This window comes from Triturus cristatus, chromosome 7 (assembly GCF_964204655.1).
Source record: "Triturus cristatus chromosome 7, aTriCri1.1, whole genome shotgun sequence".
Lineage (NCBI taxonomy): Eukaryota > Metazoa > Chordata > Amphibia > Caudata > Salamandridae > Triturus > Triturus cristatus.
The window spans coordinates 1,683,117,526-1,683,137,034 of record NC_140590.1 but is presented as its reverse complement, the minus strand read 5'-3'; the positions used below and the strand labels follow the sequence as shown (position 1 = coordinate 1,683,137,034).

At 45.3% G+C, this 19,509-nt stretch overlaps 1 protein-coding gene across 2 annotated transcripts in view; it reads left to right on the top strand.

Annotated features, from left to right (window-relative positions):
- Positions 1–1,788: 1,788 nt before the first annotated feature.
- ING4 (inhibitor of growth family member 4) overlaps positions 1,789–19,509 on the top strand; it is a 30,597-nt gene continuing 12,876 nt past the window's right edge. The window contains exons 1-5 of one of the 2 annotated variants that reach the window (XM_085619826.1): positions 1,887–1,924; positions 5,416–5,519; positions 16,958–17,029; positions 17,415–17,581; positions 17,712–17,826. In XM_085619826.1, the coding sequence (XP_085475952.1) occupies positions 17,002–17,029; positions 17,415–17,581; positions 17,712–17,826 (310 nt within the window). In that variant the 5' untranslated portion in view covers positions 1,887–1,924; positions 5,416–5,519; positions 16,958–17,001. Of the gene's footprint in view, positions 1,925–5,415; positions 5,520–16,957; positions 17,030–17,414; positions 17,582–17,711; positions 17,827–19,509 lie in introns of both variants that reach the window. The other variant, XM_085619825.1, reaches the window with a different exon arrangement.

Below are 19,509 nucleotides of genomic sequence, written 5' to 3'. Positions count from 1 at the left end.
GCTCAGAAGCGGCTCAGGTACCTGACTGTGTGAGGCGAGGCACAGGAGAAAGGCTGTTAAACTTTTCCACTGGCATGATATTCATCGAAGCACCACTGTCTATGATGAAAGTTATTATGTGATCGTTCACTTTCAAGGTGATTTTGGGACAATGTCCAAATAAAGTTTGTTGCTTTGTTTGGTGAGCTTTCTTTGAACTGTGACTTTCTTTACAAGCAGCTATCCCCACATGGGGAGAGGATGTGGCCTAACGGCTAGGGCAGTCATTCTCAAATCTGAGGAACCGGGTTCGAGTCTCGGCCATGACGCTCAACATCCTGTGATTCTGGGCAAATTACTTAGGGCAAGATGTACGACCGTTTTTTGCGGTCGCAAACAGGAAATCGTCACGTTTGCGACTGTAAAATAGGTCTGCCCTATTTCCACACCCTATTTTGCGAGTCAGTAACCTATTACCAGCTCGCAAAATAGGGTTTGCAACTCGCTATTAGTAAGGGGCGTGGTAAGGTCCCGTCCTAATGGCGACTTGCCCTTAAATGTAAGATTGTTTTGCGGCCGCAAAACACTTACAGTTTACCTCCCATTTCAAAAGGGTGGTAAGCCACTCGCAAATGGGAAGGGGTGCCCAGGGGACCCTTACCCCTTTGTGACTGGCAGTGAAAATATATTTTAAGAGCAGGCATTGGTCACATGGACCAGTAACGTTTCATTTTTCTTTTTTTAAATGCATCCCATTTTCCTTAAAGGAAAACGGGCTGCATGTAAAAAAAATGGCTTATTTTAAAATGCAAAAGACACACAGATGATGGATGGCATACAGAGGAAATCAAACATTCACCCCGGTCAATAGATCTGGGTAAAATCCATTGTTCTATTGCTCACCATGCCACCCCTGTTTAGACCCAGCCGTATACAAATCAGTCCTGACCCTGTGCCTCATGATGCCTCAATTATTTCCCTCACCAACAAGATGTTGGTGAGGGAAATAATTGTCGCGACAGTGCAGGTTGTGGAGACGTGCCAATTGGTGTGGATGTAAGAGCTGAGGTAGTTGTTCCTTCTAATGTGGGTGATGGTATCATGCCTACCCGCAGTAGCAGGGTTTTATCTGCTCATGTAAGATTCAAAGATTATGTAAATTATTGATGTTTTAGTTTTCTGTTTAGTTTTTTTTTGTTGGTGCTTGTTTTGGGAAATGGGGGATGGTGTAGTGTGTTAGTGTTATTATTTTTTATTTTATGTAATTTTCATGTAATGGACTTTGAAATAAGGAACATCGCAATGTGGGAAGCAGATTGTAAGCTTAGGCATGCCGCCTTTGATGCCAAGCAGGGAAGCTGATTTAGCTCTTTTATTGGATTAAAAGTATTTTTTAAGGAAGCTTAATCAGCATTCGTGTACTTATTTAAATTGCTGCTGCCTTTACCCGCAACAAGGGGGTTTCCCTCACCTTACTTGGCTTCCGATAATGAAATTGTGGCAGATACAGTGCACTGATATATAAAATCCCAAAGAGGATGATCATTCGAGCCGCCAATGCCTATGATTTGTTCCGCCGTTAATTAAGCATGTATTTAAACCAGCATTCGTATTTCATCGAACATGAATAGTAATCTAGATCAATACTTAAACAATAAATAGGAAAACGGGTGTACACATTTGACTTGATTAGCCCCTACACACACAGCTCCAAAATGACGCTACCTGGCCACGCCCATCCTGAAAGGATGCTCATTATTCATATGCAGGAACGAAGAAAAAATCTTTGCCCTAAAAAAAGATGGCGGCAAGCTTGCGCTCTGAGGTGCGGAAGTAACGTCACCTGCGGAGAAGATAGCGAACGGAAGAGGGGCGGGAGCCGGAAAGGGCTGTTTGTTTTCTATCAAGATGGCGGCTGGGATGTATCTGGAGCATTATCTGGACAGTAAGAGGATCAAACAAATTATAAGAAGTACCGATTTCAACGAGGGGGAATGGTGGGGGGTGGACAGTGACGAGAAAGGATGCACGAGAGAGGCGGGACGGTGTACATTGGAAGGGGAGGGGCCAATTGATGCAGAAGTGGGCGGGGGGAGTAAAATGCGAGCATTTGGTGGTAAATATGGTGATGTGCGTGGATGGAGCGGACAGTGAAAAGGAGTAATTCGACGAGAGCGTATGGACAGCGAAGGGTGCCTTGCACTTTCCCTATGTTATTAGAGCTTTTTTCAAGTCGTTCGCTTTAACACTATTGTATTCCAATTAATTTAAAGCGAGCCAAGACTACAACTCCTGCAATGCAGTAAGCCAGTGAAAGCTTATGTCTCAAACATATGACTTGGCTCTAGTGGTATCGCTAGGCACAGACGGAGGGCAGAGCAAGCGTCCACTATCAACGATGCTGTCAGGGTCACAGGTTCGGGTCCTTACTGAAAAGCCGTCGAGCATATAACTATTTGGTGTGACTGTATTCTTATCTGTACGCTACAGAATGGTGGCTAAGTAGTGGAGGGTGAGCAGATTTCCAATACCAAAAAGTGGGACATTCCTTTAACTGAGGCTGCAACTTTTACACACAGCATTATATGTAATAGAATCGCTTTCTTACAAGGACTGCTAACCAACCCTACACTGGAACCCATGAGCGCTTGGCTCTGTGTTCTGCCGACGGTCTCTGAATACGGGACACCTGCTCACCCTATGACAGGAGGGTTTCAGGCAAGAACTGAGAGAGTTTCTAAATGGTCAGAGGCTAGCTTCTTAAATAGTCCGAGGCGATACCTCTCAAAATAAATATAAGGCAAGTGAATATACAGTCAAATTGGGGGCACAGAAGAACACAACAGATTGTCCTTATTGTACCAAAACTATGTTTAATCAATAAACGACGATATAGAATTATATTCAAACTACAAGAATAAAAGAAACATTGATCAGACATGCTCTCACTCATATGTACATACATACTCATCATTCTCAAAAACAATATAATATGAAAATACAAAAGCTATATTTGATGATACAAAATTGGACACAATACAAGATTATTAATTCTGTCAATTAATATGCATATTGTAACCATAAGGCATAATTCTGGAGGACTATGATCAATCAAATCAATCAGGGGTTGGTAAAGCGCGCTACTCACCCGTGAGGGTCTCAAGGCGCTGGGGGAGAGAACGGTAGGGCTGCTCCTGTCACTCGAAAAGCCAGATCTTGAGAGCCCGTCTGAAGGTGTTCAGGGTTGGCGAGCGTCTTATTTCTACTGGGAGAGTGTTCCAAGCTGTGGCTGCGGTGTACGAGAAAGGTCTCCCTCCAGCTCTACTCCGGTGGATGCGTGGGACCTATGCTAGCGCGAGGTCGGCTGAACGGAGGTTCCGCTTGGGTGCGTGGAAGCTCATTCGGTTGTTGAGGTATTTGGGTCCGATGTTGTTGAGGGATTTGTAGGCGTGCATGAGTAGTTTGTAGGTGACCCTCTTCTCGACGGGGAGCCAGTGGAGTTCTCGCAGGTGTGGAGTCAGTTGTTCGTGGCGCGGTGTCTCTAGGATGAGCCTGGCGGCCGCGTTTTGGATCGTTTGGAGTTTGCGTAGTAGGGATTTGTTGATTCCGGCGTAGAGGGCTTTGCCGTAGTCGAGCCTGCTGGTGATGAGTGCGTGGGTAACGGTCTTTCTGCAGTCTGGGGGAATCCACTTGAAGGTCTCACGCAGGATCCGGAGGCAGTTGAAACTGGTGGAGGAGATAGCGTTGATTTGGCGGGTCATGGAGAGGGAGGAGTCAAGGATTATGCCGAGGTTCCGAGCGTGGTCCGTCGGGGTGGTTGGGGGTCCCAGGGCGGGAGGCCACCAGGAGTCGCTCCAGGCGGAGGGGTGGGGTCCGAAGATGAGAACCTCGGTCTTTTCGGAGTTGAGTATGATACTGCTGTCCTTCATCCAGGTGGCCACGTTTTTCATTCCTTCCTGGAAGCTGAGTCTAGTGTCTTCTGGGTTGCTGGTGAGGGAGAGGATGAGCTGGGTGTCAGCGTAGGACACGATGCTGAGCCAGTGCTGCCTGACGATTGCGGCGATGGGGGCTATGTAGATGTTGAAGCAAGTCGGGCTCAGAGAAGATCCTTGGGGAACTCCGCAGATGATGTCGGTGGGTTTGGAGAGGAAGGGGGGAGCCTGACCCTCTGTGTTCTATCAGAGAGGAAGGATCGGACCCAGTTGAGGGCGTCTCCCTGAATGCCAGCGTTGTGGAGCCTGGTGGTTAGTGTGCGGTGTGAGACGGTGTCGAAAGCTGCGGAGAGGTCCAGGAGGATGAGGGCTGCGGTGTGGCCCTGGTCGAGCAACATACGGATGTCGTCAGTGGCGGTGATCAGGGCTGTCTCGGTGCTGCGGAAACTGGATTGGGAGGGGTCAAGGATGTAGTTATCTCCGATGAAGGCTGTCAGCTGGGCGTTCACGAGCCTTTCTTTGACTTTGTTCTAACATCGTCGTTTATTAATTAAACATTTTTCTAATTTTGGTATAATAAGAACAATCAGTTGTGTTGTGTTCTTCTGTGCTCCCAATTTGACTTTATATTCACTTGCCTTAGATTTATTTTGAAACTTTATTATTATCCCTTATTTTTGTCAGCCATTTTGTTGCAGGGGACCCCTCTAAAAAAAACAAAACCGGAGATACCTTGCCACCTCAAGCAATTAGCCCATGTGAAACTGGCGTTGGTGGTCGAGAAACACTGTGTCGTGCTGCCAGTTTGGCAGGAAACTGAGCCCGGGAGTAGAGGGTAAGCTGAGCAGAAGCAGGTAGGGACTGATTAGGTCTTTGCAAGCTACATGAAATCTGCACGGTTATCATAAGGCTTTTAACTGCAAATTTGAGGGGTGGGTCAATAGATATTGTAATTGTATTTATATAGCCCTTACTACTCCTGATGAGTCGCTTTTAGGCAAGTAGCACGTGACCCGAGAACCCAAAAAGGATTAGTGGTGGATTAGTATAGAGAGATATGAGTTGTTAATTTGAATGGTGGACATGTGAGTCTGTTAGTTTGATTGAATATCATAATGGAGGGATATAGGATGCAAGAGTTGAGTCTAGAAAGTGTTATTTGGGAGATGGAGATCATAGTAGTAAAATGAGGTTTGGGATGATTAAGAGGAGGAAAGAGTCTAGAAAGGGATTAGGGAGATCGTAGTTGTAAAATGAGGTTTGGGATGGTCAAAAAGGGGATTCACGAGGGAATAATCTAGAAAGGGAACCCCCCCCCCTCTAATCCCAGGTGGTTTAACCATGATTATTGTGATGCCAATTGTAAATTACACAGGGCACTTACAAGCTAGTCCCAGGGAACCGGTCATAGTTGCATTATGTCGCAAGGAGTACAAAGAAGCTATTGCTAAAAGGAAGTGGGAGCTACTGCAAAATTGGTGGGACTCACTTGCTTTCTTTGCAGCCACGAAGAACAGTAAATCATTCTGGAGTGAGGTGTTCGCAACAAGGAGAGGGAGCCATATTGCAACACTTATAACGTGCCACATTGCCAGGACCACTTGGGAGGTACACTCTTCAAAATGTATGCTGCTATTGATGATCCGATCACTCCGGATCTGAAGTGTACCCCTGGGGAGTTTTCTGTCTCCTTAAAGGAGGTGAACGAAGCCATCAGTCAAAGTTTAGATGGAAAAGCACCCAGACCAGATGGCTTTCCATTTGATCTTTTTAGGCATATTCCAGAGTTTTGGACACCTCTGCTGGTGAATGTCTTTAATGGTGTGACCCACTCTCCATTCCCTGGTACATGGTCAACCTCCATTATTGTGTTGATTTTTACAATGGGATGTCGTACACAGCTTAATTGTTATAGACCAATCTCTGTAATCGACACTACAGTTAAGATCCCTGGGAGGGTTCTATAAAGTCAAATGAGTGAGAGGGCAGAGGTGGAGTCTGTTTAATATCCATGCCAATATCTTTTTAGGAGCCAAGTTGGAACCATTGAACAATGCTTAAACTTGTCTTTGATCATTGGGAACATGCAGTTGCACAACAGTCACCTATACAGCTAGCTTTTATGGACCTGACCCCAGTGTTCCATTGTGTAACCCGCTCAAAGCTTTGGTCCATTCTTTTCACACACGGGTTGGATGAAACATTGGTGCATTTCCTCGCTTACTTGCATACAGACATGAAGGCTGTGATCAGAATTACTGCAAAGGGTGAGGTCTCTTTCAATAGATGTCTCCCGGGGAATGAGACAGTGGTGCATGTTAGCACCTCTTTTTTTTATTTTATATATTAATAATTTCCACCTGTTATTAAAGAACATGACTGGATGTCCCAATAATCAATGGCTCTGCATTAGCGTAACTTTTGTAAGCTTATTTTAATGGTGCGTACACTTGGAGCCTTACAACGGTTATTCCATGGATTTGTCGACTTTATGGCTGCCTTGGATCTGCAAACGAATTCTAAAAAAAATCTTTTATTATGGCCTGTGGCCCTAAGAAATACCGTCTGTCCTCCCTCTCTGTATGTAATAATATTTTGACACATACTAGCACTTTTTCTCATTTATGTCTTACATTTGCTGCTACCGATTCGTGGGCCCTACAAATGGCACACCGCAGGCGAAAACTATCAAAATCTACTGCTACTTTATTTAGCCTACCACAACCCAGGGGTGGAGGTGCCTTCTTCCCAGTATTACAAATTTATAAAGCCCTTTTTTAGTAAAATGTTGCATTAATAACTTGAGAAATGCCCTGAACATGTTTTCTCAATTGGCGGATGAGGATGAGAGTATTCGCTTGGGCACTTTTTTAAAAACAGCTGTAAGAGCCCGTGATACCATGAATACTACATAGGCTTGCTGCAAGGATTACATTTATTCTTTGCACTTCTTGCACTTTTGTCAGGGGACAGTGATTTTAGTTCTCTGCATGTTTTTATTCATATACTGTGTTTTAAACTATTTTTATGTATTTCATTCCACTGTATTGTACTTTCATGGAAACAATTTGTATTCAAATAAAGTTTTTGAATTTTGAATCTGTTGAGGGTTATTTGAGAGATCATGGTAATACAATGAGGTTTGGAGTGAGCTGAAGACGTAAGAGTCCTTTGGATGCACGAATAGCAGTGGTCTTCAAACTTTTTAGTCTGCAGACGTGAGACCGAGAAAATAACTTGCTTGGAGCAGGAACTATCATTGGGTATTCTGCAACGGCGAGAGGCAGTGATTCATGCAGCCTTAAGACATGAAAGTGCGATCTTCAGAGACAGCAGGGCGTTTTGAGTGTTCCTGACCTAAACAGGGTAACACAAACAAAATAAGAGACCTCCAGATCATTGAGAAGGAATTATTCTCTGCTGTGAATGCATGTCTCATAGGTTTTAATGCTTTAGGTACACATATATCAGAACATTCAAATGAAAACATTGGTGTTGTAGTACATCCACATGTGCACTTATGTAGCTGTTTAACCTTCATTAGAAAACTTTCTATTTTTTAAACTCCTCAACCTGTTAATCTGATCTACTAGCCTAGTAGTCCTGATTAACAGATTTGAGAAGTAACCAAAAAACATATTTTCTATATTGTATCTATTTGAGCCTTATTTATAAACCTAATGTACAGACATAACCACACATATACAAACATACGTTTTATCCACACCAGAGCTCTCCCACCTCCTTTTTCTACCATCCCGCAGTCACCTTGTGTCAGCATGGAGTCATTGACATTAAGGCTCGTGCTACAACTGAGTATGGAGATGGGTGTGAGTAGGGCACAATGCCATGTCGAAGTTTTTGGACACATTGTTAATTATGGTAGAATATAACTATGATTGACAGTAGTTTAGTGTGATGCAAGAGATTAGCCAGATGATGAAAGTACCCTCAATTTGGAAGCATACTCTAATGGCATTGAGGGAAGTTAAGAGTTCCCTCGCTCATCCATCCTACAACCACTGTAGGAAAGTGGCTCTGTATATACTGTTCCTAAATAGGTACAGTGTGTACAGAGTCCACAGAGGTTTGGCAGAGGTTAAAGTTAGACATAACCTTACTTTCTAAAGTGGTATCTTGGTCGAGCAGTAAGACAGTATCAGAGGACAGTGTGAAGCATTTGTTGCGCACACTCAGTCAGCAAATGGTCTCACACACTCAAGAACTGAACTCTAGGCCAATGGTTTGTATATAAAAATATGTTTGTTTTATTTTTGAACCAACAATAGGTATCAAAATATACTTTCCCAGAATGAGATGCTTTAGTTAAATACTTTGCAAGAGGCAATTGACTTGAAATGCAATAGTTACAGTTTGTTGCAATAGGCAACACAATTTCAAACACAATAATACATTGAGCTCAATGGGAATTTTAATTTATATGCAACTGATTACTTTCAGGATTACTTTTCTAAATCCAGGATTGGATCCTAGATTCAGTCCTGGGACAGTTCTTGGAAACAAGTGAGTAAATACGTTTTAGTTACTGTTGTGATTTTTAAGCAATATTTTGCTATTTTAAAAGTTGACACAGAAACTTTTTCTGATCAAATTGCCAATGTTATCCTATGGAAGGAAATTCACTTAGCAGGTAAGTGGGGTTATGGTTACTTTTTCTAGGTCAGTGTTGGATCCTGGATCCAGCACTAGTGTACCCCCTGTAAGCAGTTGAGAAACTGCGCTCAAGTTATACAGGCGATTTTTAAGGAATATTTATAAGATTGCAAAATCGACACTTAGAAGAAATTTCACAAAAAAACAGTCAATGGTTTCCTATGGAAGAAAATTGGAGTTACGGATAAAGTATGTTCTCGTTACTTTTGTAATCCAGTGCTGGGCTCCTAGGCTCAGTACTAGGACATCTATCTAAAACAGGTAAGTAATTACGTTTTCACAGTTGGTTTGTAGTTAGCAAAAATCGACACTTAGAAGAAATTTCACAGAAAAACAGTCAATGGTTTCCTATGGGAGAAAATTGAGTTAGTGGTAAGTACGGTCGTAAGTACTTTTCAGGGTCAGTGCTGGGCACCAAGATCCAGCACTGGGATCTCTCCTAATAGCAGGTGAGTATTTCCGTTTTCGTTACTCGGTTGATTTTAGGTGAATATTTTAAAGTTTAGAAACTCCACACTTAGAAGAAATTTCATGAGGAACCAGTCGATGTTACCCTATGGAAGAAAAGTGAGTTATCGGCCTTTGGGTGAGTACTCGACTGGCAGAGTTAAGGTTCTGGGCATAGACTCCCAGGGTCAGGTAGGTACAGTTGTTGCACCCTCAGCTGCACAGGGGCAGCCGGGTGCAGAGTGAGTTAGGCCCAATGTTATCCTATGAGAGGCAGGGGGCCCTTGGTTGGTGGCTGCTGACTAGCTGGCCACGCGGCTGTGGGAGCTGGGCTCCTGGTCACTTGCTCAGGGCAAATGGGGAAGTAGGTAGGAGTAGAAGTTGCACTGCCAGGGCCACTCGGGCAGCTGGGTGCAGGGTGCCTTTGAGCCTTCGGGTGCTTAATGGATTGCAATGGAAAAGCTCAAGGACGAACAAAGGCTGCAAGCTCTGGTATGAAGATTCTTCAGGTGTGCCCACCACTTCGAGAGGTAAGTTGGGTAGTTGAAGGATAGGTAGGTACCCAGGAGTCGGGCACAGGGGGCTGCAGGGTGCCGGGGTGCCTTTTGGTGTTGGGAAATCTTACCCTCTGTTGATCGCGGTAGGGGGGGTCCCTGGTTCTGAGGCTGCAAGCGTCGTCAGGAGCGTTGAGGTGGGTCCTTGGGTGCCGGATTCGGGGTCACAGTCGCCGGGGGGACGTCCTCGGGGTCTTTGTCCACTCCAGCACAGCCCAGGCTTGGTGGGTGCAGAGTGTGCAGGGTTCGCGGTTCCTGGCTGGTGCCAGGGGTCGGATACTTGCTTTGAGCAGAGCCACTGCTCATGGGAGTCCCAGGTGCTCAGTCACAAGGTAGCCAGGTCCTCCGGGGTTTGTGAGGTTGCTGGCCACAGGAGGTGCCGGGATTTAGCAGGAGCAGGTTTGAGGGTCGACAGGCCGGTAGGGCTGGGGCCAAAGCAGTTAGTGTCTTCCTCTTCTTAGCAGCTGCCCGGCAGGTCTCCTTTCTTATTGATCTTCTTTGCTGTTTTAGAATCTGGAATCTAAGAAAGGAAGGTTCAGAGTACCCCTAAATACTAAATTTAGGGGCATTACAGGTAGGTAATGGGCAGGGACCACTGGGTCCCTGTCCTGGGGTGGGTACATCCCATATCCTGCCACTCTCCTGTGGGAGGGGGGCAGTGGCCTAGTCCTGATTGGGTAGGGCTCCCCATCTTCAAGATGGCGACGGCCCGGAGATGTGCTTCACCTCGCCTCCCCCACCTGAGGGGTGGGGTTGGCAGGGCTGGCACATCCCCTGTCCTTACTTGGAGTTTCCGGCCAGTCTTCCCGCCAGAGTGGGGGTTTAGTACCGGTAGGGGCCAGTTGCTGAGTACAGCAAGTGGCCTGGAGAAGCTCACAAAGGCGGCATGCCTTTGAAGCTTCCCCTGCCCATCCTGGGGGAGGAGACCTAGCACCTCGCCCAGGATGTGCATTGATGCAGGCCCAGGAGAGCGGATGGCTCTCTGCCCAGGGGTCCAGCAACATGTCTGCTGGGTGGCAGCCTAGGCAGCCCCTCAGACAAGACGTGGATTGTAGGTTAGGTTCAGGGGGCATCTCTAAGATGCCCTCTGTCGTGCATTGTACATTAAATCCCACACTGGCATCAGTGCGGGTTTAATGTGCTGAGAAGTTTGATACCAAACCTCTCAGTCTTCAGTGTTGTGACAGGATGTGTGCCATGTCGACTCTTTGTTTTGTCTTGTACCCAGACACTCAGCCTGCAGGGGCAGTGTGTTTGTGTTAGGGTACAGGGCCTCTAAGGGTGGCACAAGGAGTGCTGCAGCCCTTAGAGGCCTTCCATGGTCACAATGCCCTGGGTACCTAGGGTACTATTTACTAGGGGCTGACATGTGGCCAGGGTTTGCCAATTTGGGTTTTAGGTTTTAGGGAAGGAACATAGGCCCTGGGCACCTGATTGGCAGGAGTCCAGGGCACACTCAGTCAAAGTACGTTCAGCAATTCAGCAAAAAGTGGGGGCATGCCATGCAAAAAAGATGGCACTTTCTCACAACCACCAACAGCCACCTTGTCACCCATCTATCCAACAGTTGATCATCTTGATCATTCATCACTTTATAACCCTTTCACTCTCACATTTACCTTTTCATTCTTCTATGGGTCCTTCCTTTTACCCTTCAACCCAGCAGTATTTGAACGCTCTTCCTCCCATGCTCCACCTTACTTCCTTTCACATTTCGCTCATTGTGTCCTTAATTTACTCGCCTTTCTTTTCCCCACATTACCCATGTTTTTTCCCTTCCTTAAGTTTATTACATTTCTCTGTCTTGCTCACTCTTTCTGTCTCCTCCTATATTTTTAGATTGCGCCTAAACTGAACTCCGGTGGGCAGAATGCTAGGGCCTCTGCCTCTCGCCTCCGGCAAGCAAAACCTTGGGGGGAGTTTACATTTATTGACCTCCCGGCTATGCTGGGGAATTCTTGTCCTCCCTAGACAATTGTTTATCCAAATATCTCTTAAAATACTCTATTTTCTCTATTGTGGGTGATCTGAATCTTCATTTGGATCAATCGATGATCAACATGTGCGTCTTCGCCCCAACATGTCTTCTTTAAATTTGAAGCAGTTTGTCAGTCAACTCACTTATCTAGCTGGTTAATTTCTGGACCTGATCTTGTCTAATTGTCATGTCAAAGTATCAGATGTCAAGTGTAATACTTGGACGGACCACGCAATGGTACATTTCTGCTGAATACTTGAGCAGGGTCCTAAAGGTAGAAGACCCACCCCATCCTTACCTCATCATAGTTTGCCAATAACACTACTGAGGACATTACTTTCATTCTTAACAATGTTTTAAGACAGTGTTTGGCCTTTTAAAACGCCCCACTTCTCCTTGGCTTAATGAGGAGCTTAAGAAAAGGTGGCAACAATGTAAAATACTTGAAAGGTCTTGTAGAAAGTTCTGTCTACCGTCCGAAAACTAATTCTATAACAGTAGCTAAACATCTATCATCAAGAAATGAGGAGGGCCCAAGCTCATTTCTTTGTCAGTGAAATTGCTATATATAGGAAAAATCCCAGAGAGGTCTTTAAGATAGCTAAGAAATTCTCAAACACTAGCGCCTTAGCACACCCCTTGAGGCCTCTCCTAAATTATGTATGCAACTTTCAGATTTTTCTGGTTAACAAAATTAAGGGCATTGTGGATGCCTTAAATACCTCAGGATTTGGCCATACCTCCGATATCAATTGGCTGGGGAATCAGCATTTGATAGCCTCAATCACTCAACTCTGCTCCTTTACTGAATACGCCAGCATCTCCTTGGAGGACTCTGAGAAAGCTCTTAAATCCTGTAAATCTGGTTCTCTCAATGATGCTTGCCCCCCTCATATCATGACAGTTTATCATGTGGCTTTTAATCCTACTCTTAACTCCTTCTTAAATGACGACCTAGGCCGATCCATGGTTCCCAGCTGTTGGAAAAAAGTTAAGCTTAGTCCACTGCTGAAAAAACATTCTGTCAACAAGTCTATCTTGGCCAATTACAGGCCTATTTCATTATTGCTGTCTTTCTCTGAAATTCTGGAGAAACTGATTAATCCCCAATTTTCCAAGTAGTTTAACTCTAATCAATTGCTGTCCCATCTCAATCGGGTATTCGCCTGGGACGCAGGACAGAATCTACGCTGGTAGATGTTTCCGACACCAAGCTTGTGGTGGACAAAGGGAAGCAAGTGGCCGTCCTGCTTTTAGATCAATCAGCGGCATTCAATATAGTTTTCCACCCTATCCTCCATCAATGACTGAGTAATATTGGGATAGGTGGGACAGCCTTGTCCTGGTTTGGGTCTTTTCTATCTCGCAGAAGTCAGTCAGTATGGATGCCACCTTTAACGTCGAACCCCAAACTTTTAAGATTCGGCGTTTCTCGGGGCTCTACCCTGAGTCCAATGCTATTTAATGTCTACATGACTCCTGGCAGTCCTGGTGGAATCTTTTGGCATGCAGGTGGTGTTCTTATGCGGACGACACACAGTTTCTGCTTACATCGGACAGTAATATTCCCAATGCCCAGAACAGATTCTTAGCATGTTTGTCAGCGGTATTCCAGTGGATGTGCTGGAGCAATCTTCAATTCAACACCAGCAAAACCGAAACATTGTGTTTTTTGGACCACTCCTCCTTTTCTGGGATGTGACTTCTGGTACAGTTCTTCTCCCTCTCCTCCTACCCCTGCCACAGTCATACGCAACCTTGGGGTAAAGTTCAGCAATACGTTGCCCTTCAGCTCCCAGATGGATAGTTTGGTAGGAGTGTGCTTTGGCCTTCTTAGATCCTTAAAAAGTGTCTATTTCTGCTCCCTTCACATTTCCAGAAGATGGTAATTCATACTCTCATAACTTCACAGCTGGACTACACCAATGCTCTGTATTGTGGTCTCCCAGCGTTCCAACTTAAGAAACTCCAGTTGGTGCAGAACACTGCAGCCTGACTTCTTTTAGGGCTCTGGAAGAACAATCACATTCGAGTGCCCCTCAAGGAATTGCACTGGTTGTCAATGAGAGAGTTAATTTCAGGGTGCTTGTGATGGCCCATAAAGCCATGTATAAGTCAGGTCTCTGCTACCTGGCTATCAGACTCACCCACTACCTTCCGGTGAGATCTCTACATTCCTCTGATGCTCAGTTGACAGTTATGCCAAACACCAAAAGGAAAAAATAAGGCGGCTCCTCTTTCTCTGCTCTGGCTGCTTCTAGCTGGAATGCTCTTCTCCTTGATCTGAGGGCCACTAAAGATGAAGGTTCCTTCAAATGGAGCCTTAAAACCTGGCTGTTGAATATGGCTTTCCAAATAATTTCTTCTGACTAGTGGTTAACGAACTTTAGTGCCAGGACACTCATCTGAGTAGCATTGTGCTGTACAAACTCTTAATAATAATAGAGAGGTTACAACATGGCAGAATGATGACAGTAAATCCCTACGTGACCTCTCGACAGTCGACAGAGAATGGTTTGCAGCAAAGAGCAGTGTAGGCATAGGATGCAAGGTGGTAGGAAGCAAACAAGGAGGGGCAGGTTGTGGAAGCATAGGAAACAAGCCGTGGCTACCACAAACATGGTGGTTAGTAAGGAGCAGGCAAAATCTAAGCAAGTGATGAGGCATGTCAAGGGAAAGACAGATAAGAGACATATGGAATTTAAAGAGAATAAAAACCCTACTGCTGCCTTAAGAAGGTACCTGTGGTGTGCAGGATTAGGCAGAGGCAGCCTATGTAGTCGCAGCAGCGGTCGCGTGTAACATATGAAGAGTGGTTGGGCACAGAAGTAGTATAACCTGCAGCCTCCTATTCAAGAATGGGCAGAAACGAGTTCTTTAGAGGTACAGCGATACAGGGGGGGGGGGGAAAGCCAACATCTGACGACCCATTTTGACATTTGTGCAAGAACAATAAGCATTGACAAGGCTAATAGGTCTCCCCTTTAGGCTGTGCTAATGCAGACTTAATGGCTTTCCCAATGCTAATCCTGGGCACTAAAAAAAAGTTGATGTATATGCATGCATGCAACATCACACTAATATGACCCCAGCGTGATGACATACACATGCTTATTCATCATGACATGTACGTCAATTATTGGAAGCGGTAAATTAAAAACAAAATTGTATGGAAGAGCACATTTCCAAAAGGAGTGTCTGGTAGCAAATTGCAGCTGCCTGGTGGCCATGCTAAAAAGTTAAAACAAAAAAAAAAACAGGAGGCAGGGAGAACAAGGGTCAAGGAAAGAAGCAGGTTTTGTAGTTCCAGCAGGGAGGATAGAGGTGGTGAGGTTATGAAAAAAACAAGCAGGATAAACGGGTGTGGGAAACAACATGGCGAGAGTGGGGATTAGGATGTGAAGGAGGATGCAGGACACACAGGAGAGAGCAAAAAAAAATGCACTCCCATTGATTGCTAAAAGGCAAAAGAAATAGTAATTCCCTCAGTTTAAGAAGAGGAAAATTACAAGTCACCTGTTCAAAAAAATGGTAAAAGAATGTATGCTTCAGGGTCGGGCAACCACAAGTAAAGAAAGACAAGCAATTGAATAAGATAATAAGAAAGCAAATTAAATTGACAAGAACACCATCCAATGATGAGCAGTGGGTCACTCTGATCCCACTGTGTGTATTGGTATTATCCATAATAGTACTTTCAACAACAGTCAGCAAAAGCTGTTTTTCAGTAGGACCTAAAAATAATGGCTGTAGCCAGTGCTTAATTTGAGCCAGTGGTTGTAGGTGGGGCCCATCGGCTCTCTTCTTCAGGGACCAGGATTTATTTTTAATCATCAGGCATTGACCCAGAACAACAGAGAAATGAAGCAAAAGGGAAAAGGAGGAGGTACAGAGAGATAGTAAGACAGTGACAAAGACTCAGGATGAAAACGAACCTGCAGGAATGTCATAAACAGCAAGAGGGTGTTGGTGGAATCAAGAATATACAACCTTGGTAGTTTACAAGCACAGCATTCATTGGTGGGGCCAGCAGGAAGGAGTAGGCCCTGGCAATTATTCTTCTACAAATTAAACTCTTATCTACAACACATTGATCGCCAGACCACTCAACGAGGAGTGGTAGCAGGGTTAGCTGGGTAGGCCTCGTGCCTAACAGCTTGTGCTGGGCATTAGTAGCTTCCGTGGGACCTAAAAATAATACCTGTAGCACATCCATCATCAAGCCACTCAAAGAGGAGGGTGATCATGGTTACTTGGGTTGTCCTCATTGTTAACATTAGAGTGTGCTGTGCTGTTAAAGCTTTCCTGGGCTTTCGAGTAAGATAAAAGAAATGAAGTTGAGAGAGGTAATGTTATGTTTACTGTTTAGAACTTAACCACTTTTTAAACTGCAGAAACTCACTGAGTTTGAAGGGCAGTGGGATTTGGAAGCAAAAAAGAGGGAAGAATGAACATCTTTTGTTATATTGGTTGTTTGTGTCGCAGATGGGGAGGAAAAGAGTGAACATGGTCATCACAGTGAAGAACAGGACATGAAAGAGTGGATGGAAGGAAAAGACACGTGGTTTCTGGAGCACATATGCATTTCTCAGAAATGCTCAGTGCTTTTAATGATCTAAAATATAGTCACTTGCAGGCCCATGCATTAAGTTTTATAGAAATTTAGCTATCTGTTGATTGACTGACTGCCACCAAAGACATAAATGACACTGCTTTGGAAATAGTGTGTATCTCTTTCGAATCATAGGGTGGGTAGATGTTTTCACTCTGTTGGGAATGGAGCTTAGAAAAAGCAGAATACACATCTGTCCTATGGCTATATATTGTCCCCCGACAGTTGGAACTAGCCAAAAGGCTACACTCACAGGGGTGTTAGTGACAACGGCAACCTTAAGGCGAATACAGTGCAGATCTAGGTAGTGCCACAAAGAGACCAAGAATGCAGGATTACTGTAGAAGGCGCCAACTGTTCCGCCAGTTCACAAACTGCATCTTTGGTAAATTGAAGTTGAATAAATGAAAAAATAATTTTCTTCATGATACTGTTCCATGAAAAGGTCACAAATGCCAGAGTATCAGCTGAAATTGTTATCTGGAGGACAGATAAATAGTTCTTATCTGCATTTACAAGCAGCAATGGAGGGGTTGAATATATATCGGCCTGGGTGAGGGTGTCCTGGGCTCTGGCATTGCTTTATTACTCGAATGGTGAGAGAGGTACAGGAGTGGTAACATTGGAGTTGATACTTTTACCTTACACTGGTAGAGGGGTTTGTTCTCCCATTAGGTGAGGTCACGGAGATAATATAGGGGTTTGGTTAGTGAGTTAAATAGAGAGGACATCTCTTCCTGCTTTGTATAAGCAATTTCTCTTCTCTCTTCCACATCCAAAGGTATTGAGAATCTTCCCTTTGAACTGCAGCGGAATTTCCAGCTTATGAGAGATTTAGACCAACGAACAGAAGGTAAGTGTGGTGTCTACTCCAAACATATGTATGTATATATATATATATATATATATATATATATATATATTATACAAAAACCACCTCCTTCCGTCGAAGTAGATGAGGAGACACAGCGGGGCTTGTGAAGACCATTTATTTAAACAGGCATGACGCGTTTCGGTATTAAACCTTTCTCAAATGCCTTTTGTTTTAAAAGTGCCTCTGGTGCTAGCAGTTCCTGAGTGAGTCTGTTTATATAGCCCCAATATATATATATATAATATCACACAGCATGGGGGGGCGTTCCTTCTACTGCCCTTGAGATTTGTGATAGACCTGATCTGCATGAGTAAACCCTTTGAGCAATTGGATGCTAAGGCATGCCCATCTTTGTATCAAACAGACCTCAAGGCTGAGATCGACAAGCTCGCCACGGGATACATCGCCAATGCCCGGACTTTAAGTTCAGAAGAGAAGATGGGCCTATTGAAACAGATTCAGGAGTCCTATGGCAAATGCAAGGAGTTTGGAGATGACAAGGTGCAGCTGGCAATGCAAACATACGAGATGGTGAGTGTTTGCAGAACGCCAGAACTGGATTTTTGGGCATTCACAGCTTTCATTCTCTTACCCTTATTCTTTGGGCTGAGCATTTCCTTCAGCTGACCGCATCAGCTCATCCTTTTTTGCTTTTCTGCAGGTGGATAAACACATCAGACGCTTGGACACAGATCTAGCGCGCTTTGAGGCAGACCTGAAAGAGAAGCAAATCGACTCTAGCGACTACGACAGTTCCTCCAGCAAAGGAAAGAAAAGTGAGTACTACCTTGGTTCTTACACAGAAGGAGGGGATGGCCGCTTAGACTACAGGAGAGCAGAGGTTAGTACATTTCACACCCTCCACGATTTGTGAATATGCCCATGCAGTGCAATGAATGCTACCCCGTCCGTGTGGATTCAAAGATTCAATCAATCAGGGGTTTGTATAGCACGGGTACTCCCCTCCCTTAAGGGTCTCAAGGCACTGAGGAAGGGAGGTGGGGGCTGTTGATCCATCTTGGTGATGGGGTTCAGTCGAAGAGCCAGTTCTTGAGATCCTTCTTGAATTGGGTCAGCGACAGGGATTGCCTGAGGTGGAGATGCAGGGTATTCCAGGTCTTGGCGGCGAGGTAGGAAAAGGATCTTTCTCTGGTTTGTTTTGTGGGTCCATTGGACGGTGGCCAGGTTCAGTTGGGCGGAGTGGAGGTGTCAGGTGGGTACGTGAAATGAGAGGCAGTGGTTCAGATATGCTGGTCCTGCATCGTAGAGGACTTTGTAGGCATGTGTGAGGAGCTTGAAAGTGATTCGTTTGTTGACTGGGAGCCAGTGTAGTTCTCAAAGGTGTTTGGTGACATGGATGCGGTGTGGTGGGTGTTGAGGACCAGTCTGGCTGCGACATTTTGAACGTTCTGTAGTTTCCTGAGGAATTTCTGGGTGATACCAGTGTAGAGTGCGTTGCTGTAGTCGAGTCTGCTGCTGATGAGTGCGTGGCTGACCGTCTTCCTGGATTCCTTGGGGATCCATCCAAATGTGTTTCGAAGCAGGCGTAGCATGTGGAAGCATGATGAGGAGACATTGTTGATCTGACGGTTCATTGTGAGCGAGGAGTGCAGTATGATGCCGAGGTTTCGTGCATGGTTTATGGAGGTGGATGGGTTCGCAATGCGACGGGCCACCAGGAGTCATCCCAAGCTGAGGGGCTGTGTCCCACGATGAGGACTTTGGTCTTGTCCGAGTTGAGCTTGAGGCAACTGTCTGGCCTTCATCCCGCTGTGGAAGTTGGTCCTGGTGGCTGTGGGTTCGTTGGTGAGGGAAAGGATCAGCTGGTTGTTTATGGTGTAGGAGACTATGTTGAGTCTGTGGTTCCTGACGATGGCTGCGAGTGGGGCCATGTAAACATTATAGAGGGTGGGGCTCAGGGAGGAGCCCTGGGTGTGCGAAAGTGCCATCTTTCTTGCATGGTGTGCCCCCACGTTTTGCTAAATTGCTGAATGTACTTTTACTGAGTGTACCCTGGACTCCTGCCAACCAGGTGCCCAGGGCCTATGTTCCTTCCTTAAACCACACAAACTCCAAATTGGCAAACCCTGGCCACATGTCAGCCCCTAGTAAATGGTACCCTAGGTACCCAGGGCCTTGTGACCAGGGAAGGCCTCTGAGGGCTGCAGCACTCATTTGTGCCACCCTTAGAGGCCCTGTACCCTTACACACACACACTGCCTTTGCAGGCTGGGTGTCTGGGTGCAGGACAAAATGAAGAGTCGACATGACACACATCTCTGTGTGCCATGCCCATCACCTACACTGCCATGGCATATATCAGCCACCCCTCTGGCTGGGTGCCTTATGCCCATGGTGTGGGCACAGGAGCAGGAGCCCTGTGCCCCTACAGTACCCAGGTCCATTCCTGGGCACTGTAAGTGCAGTGCTGCCATTTAAGAGTACATGGTGCTGAGAGC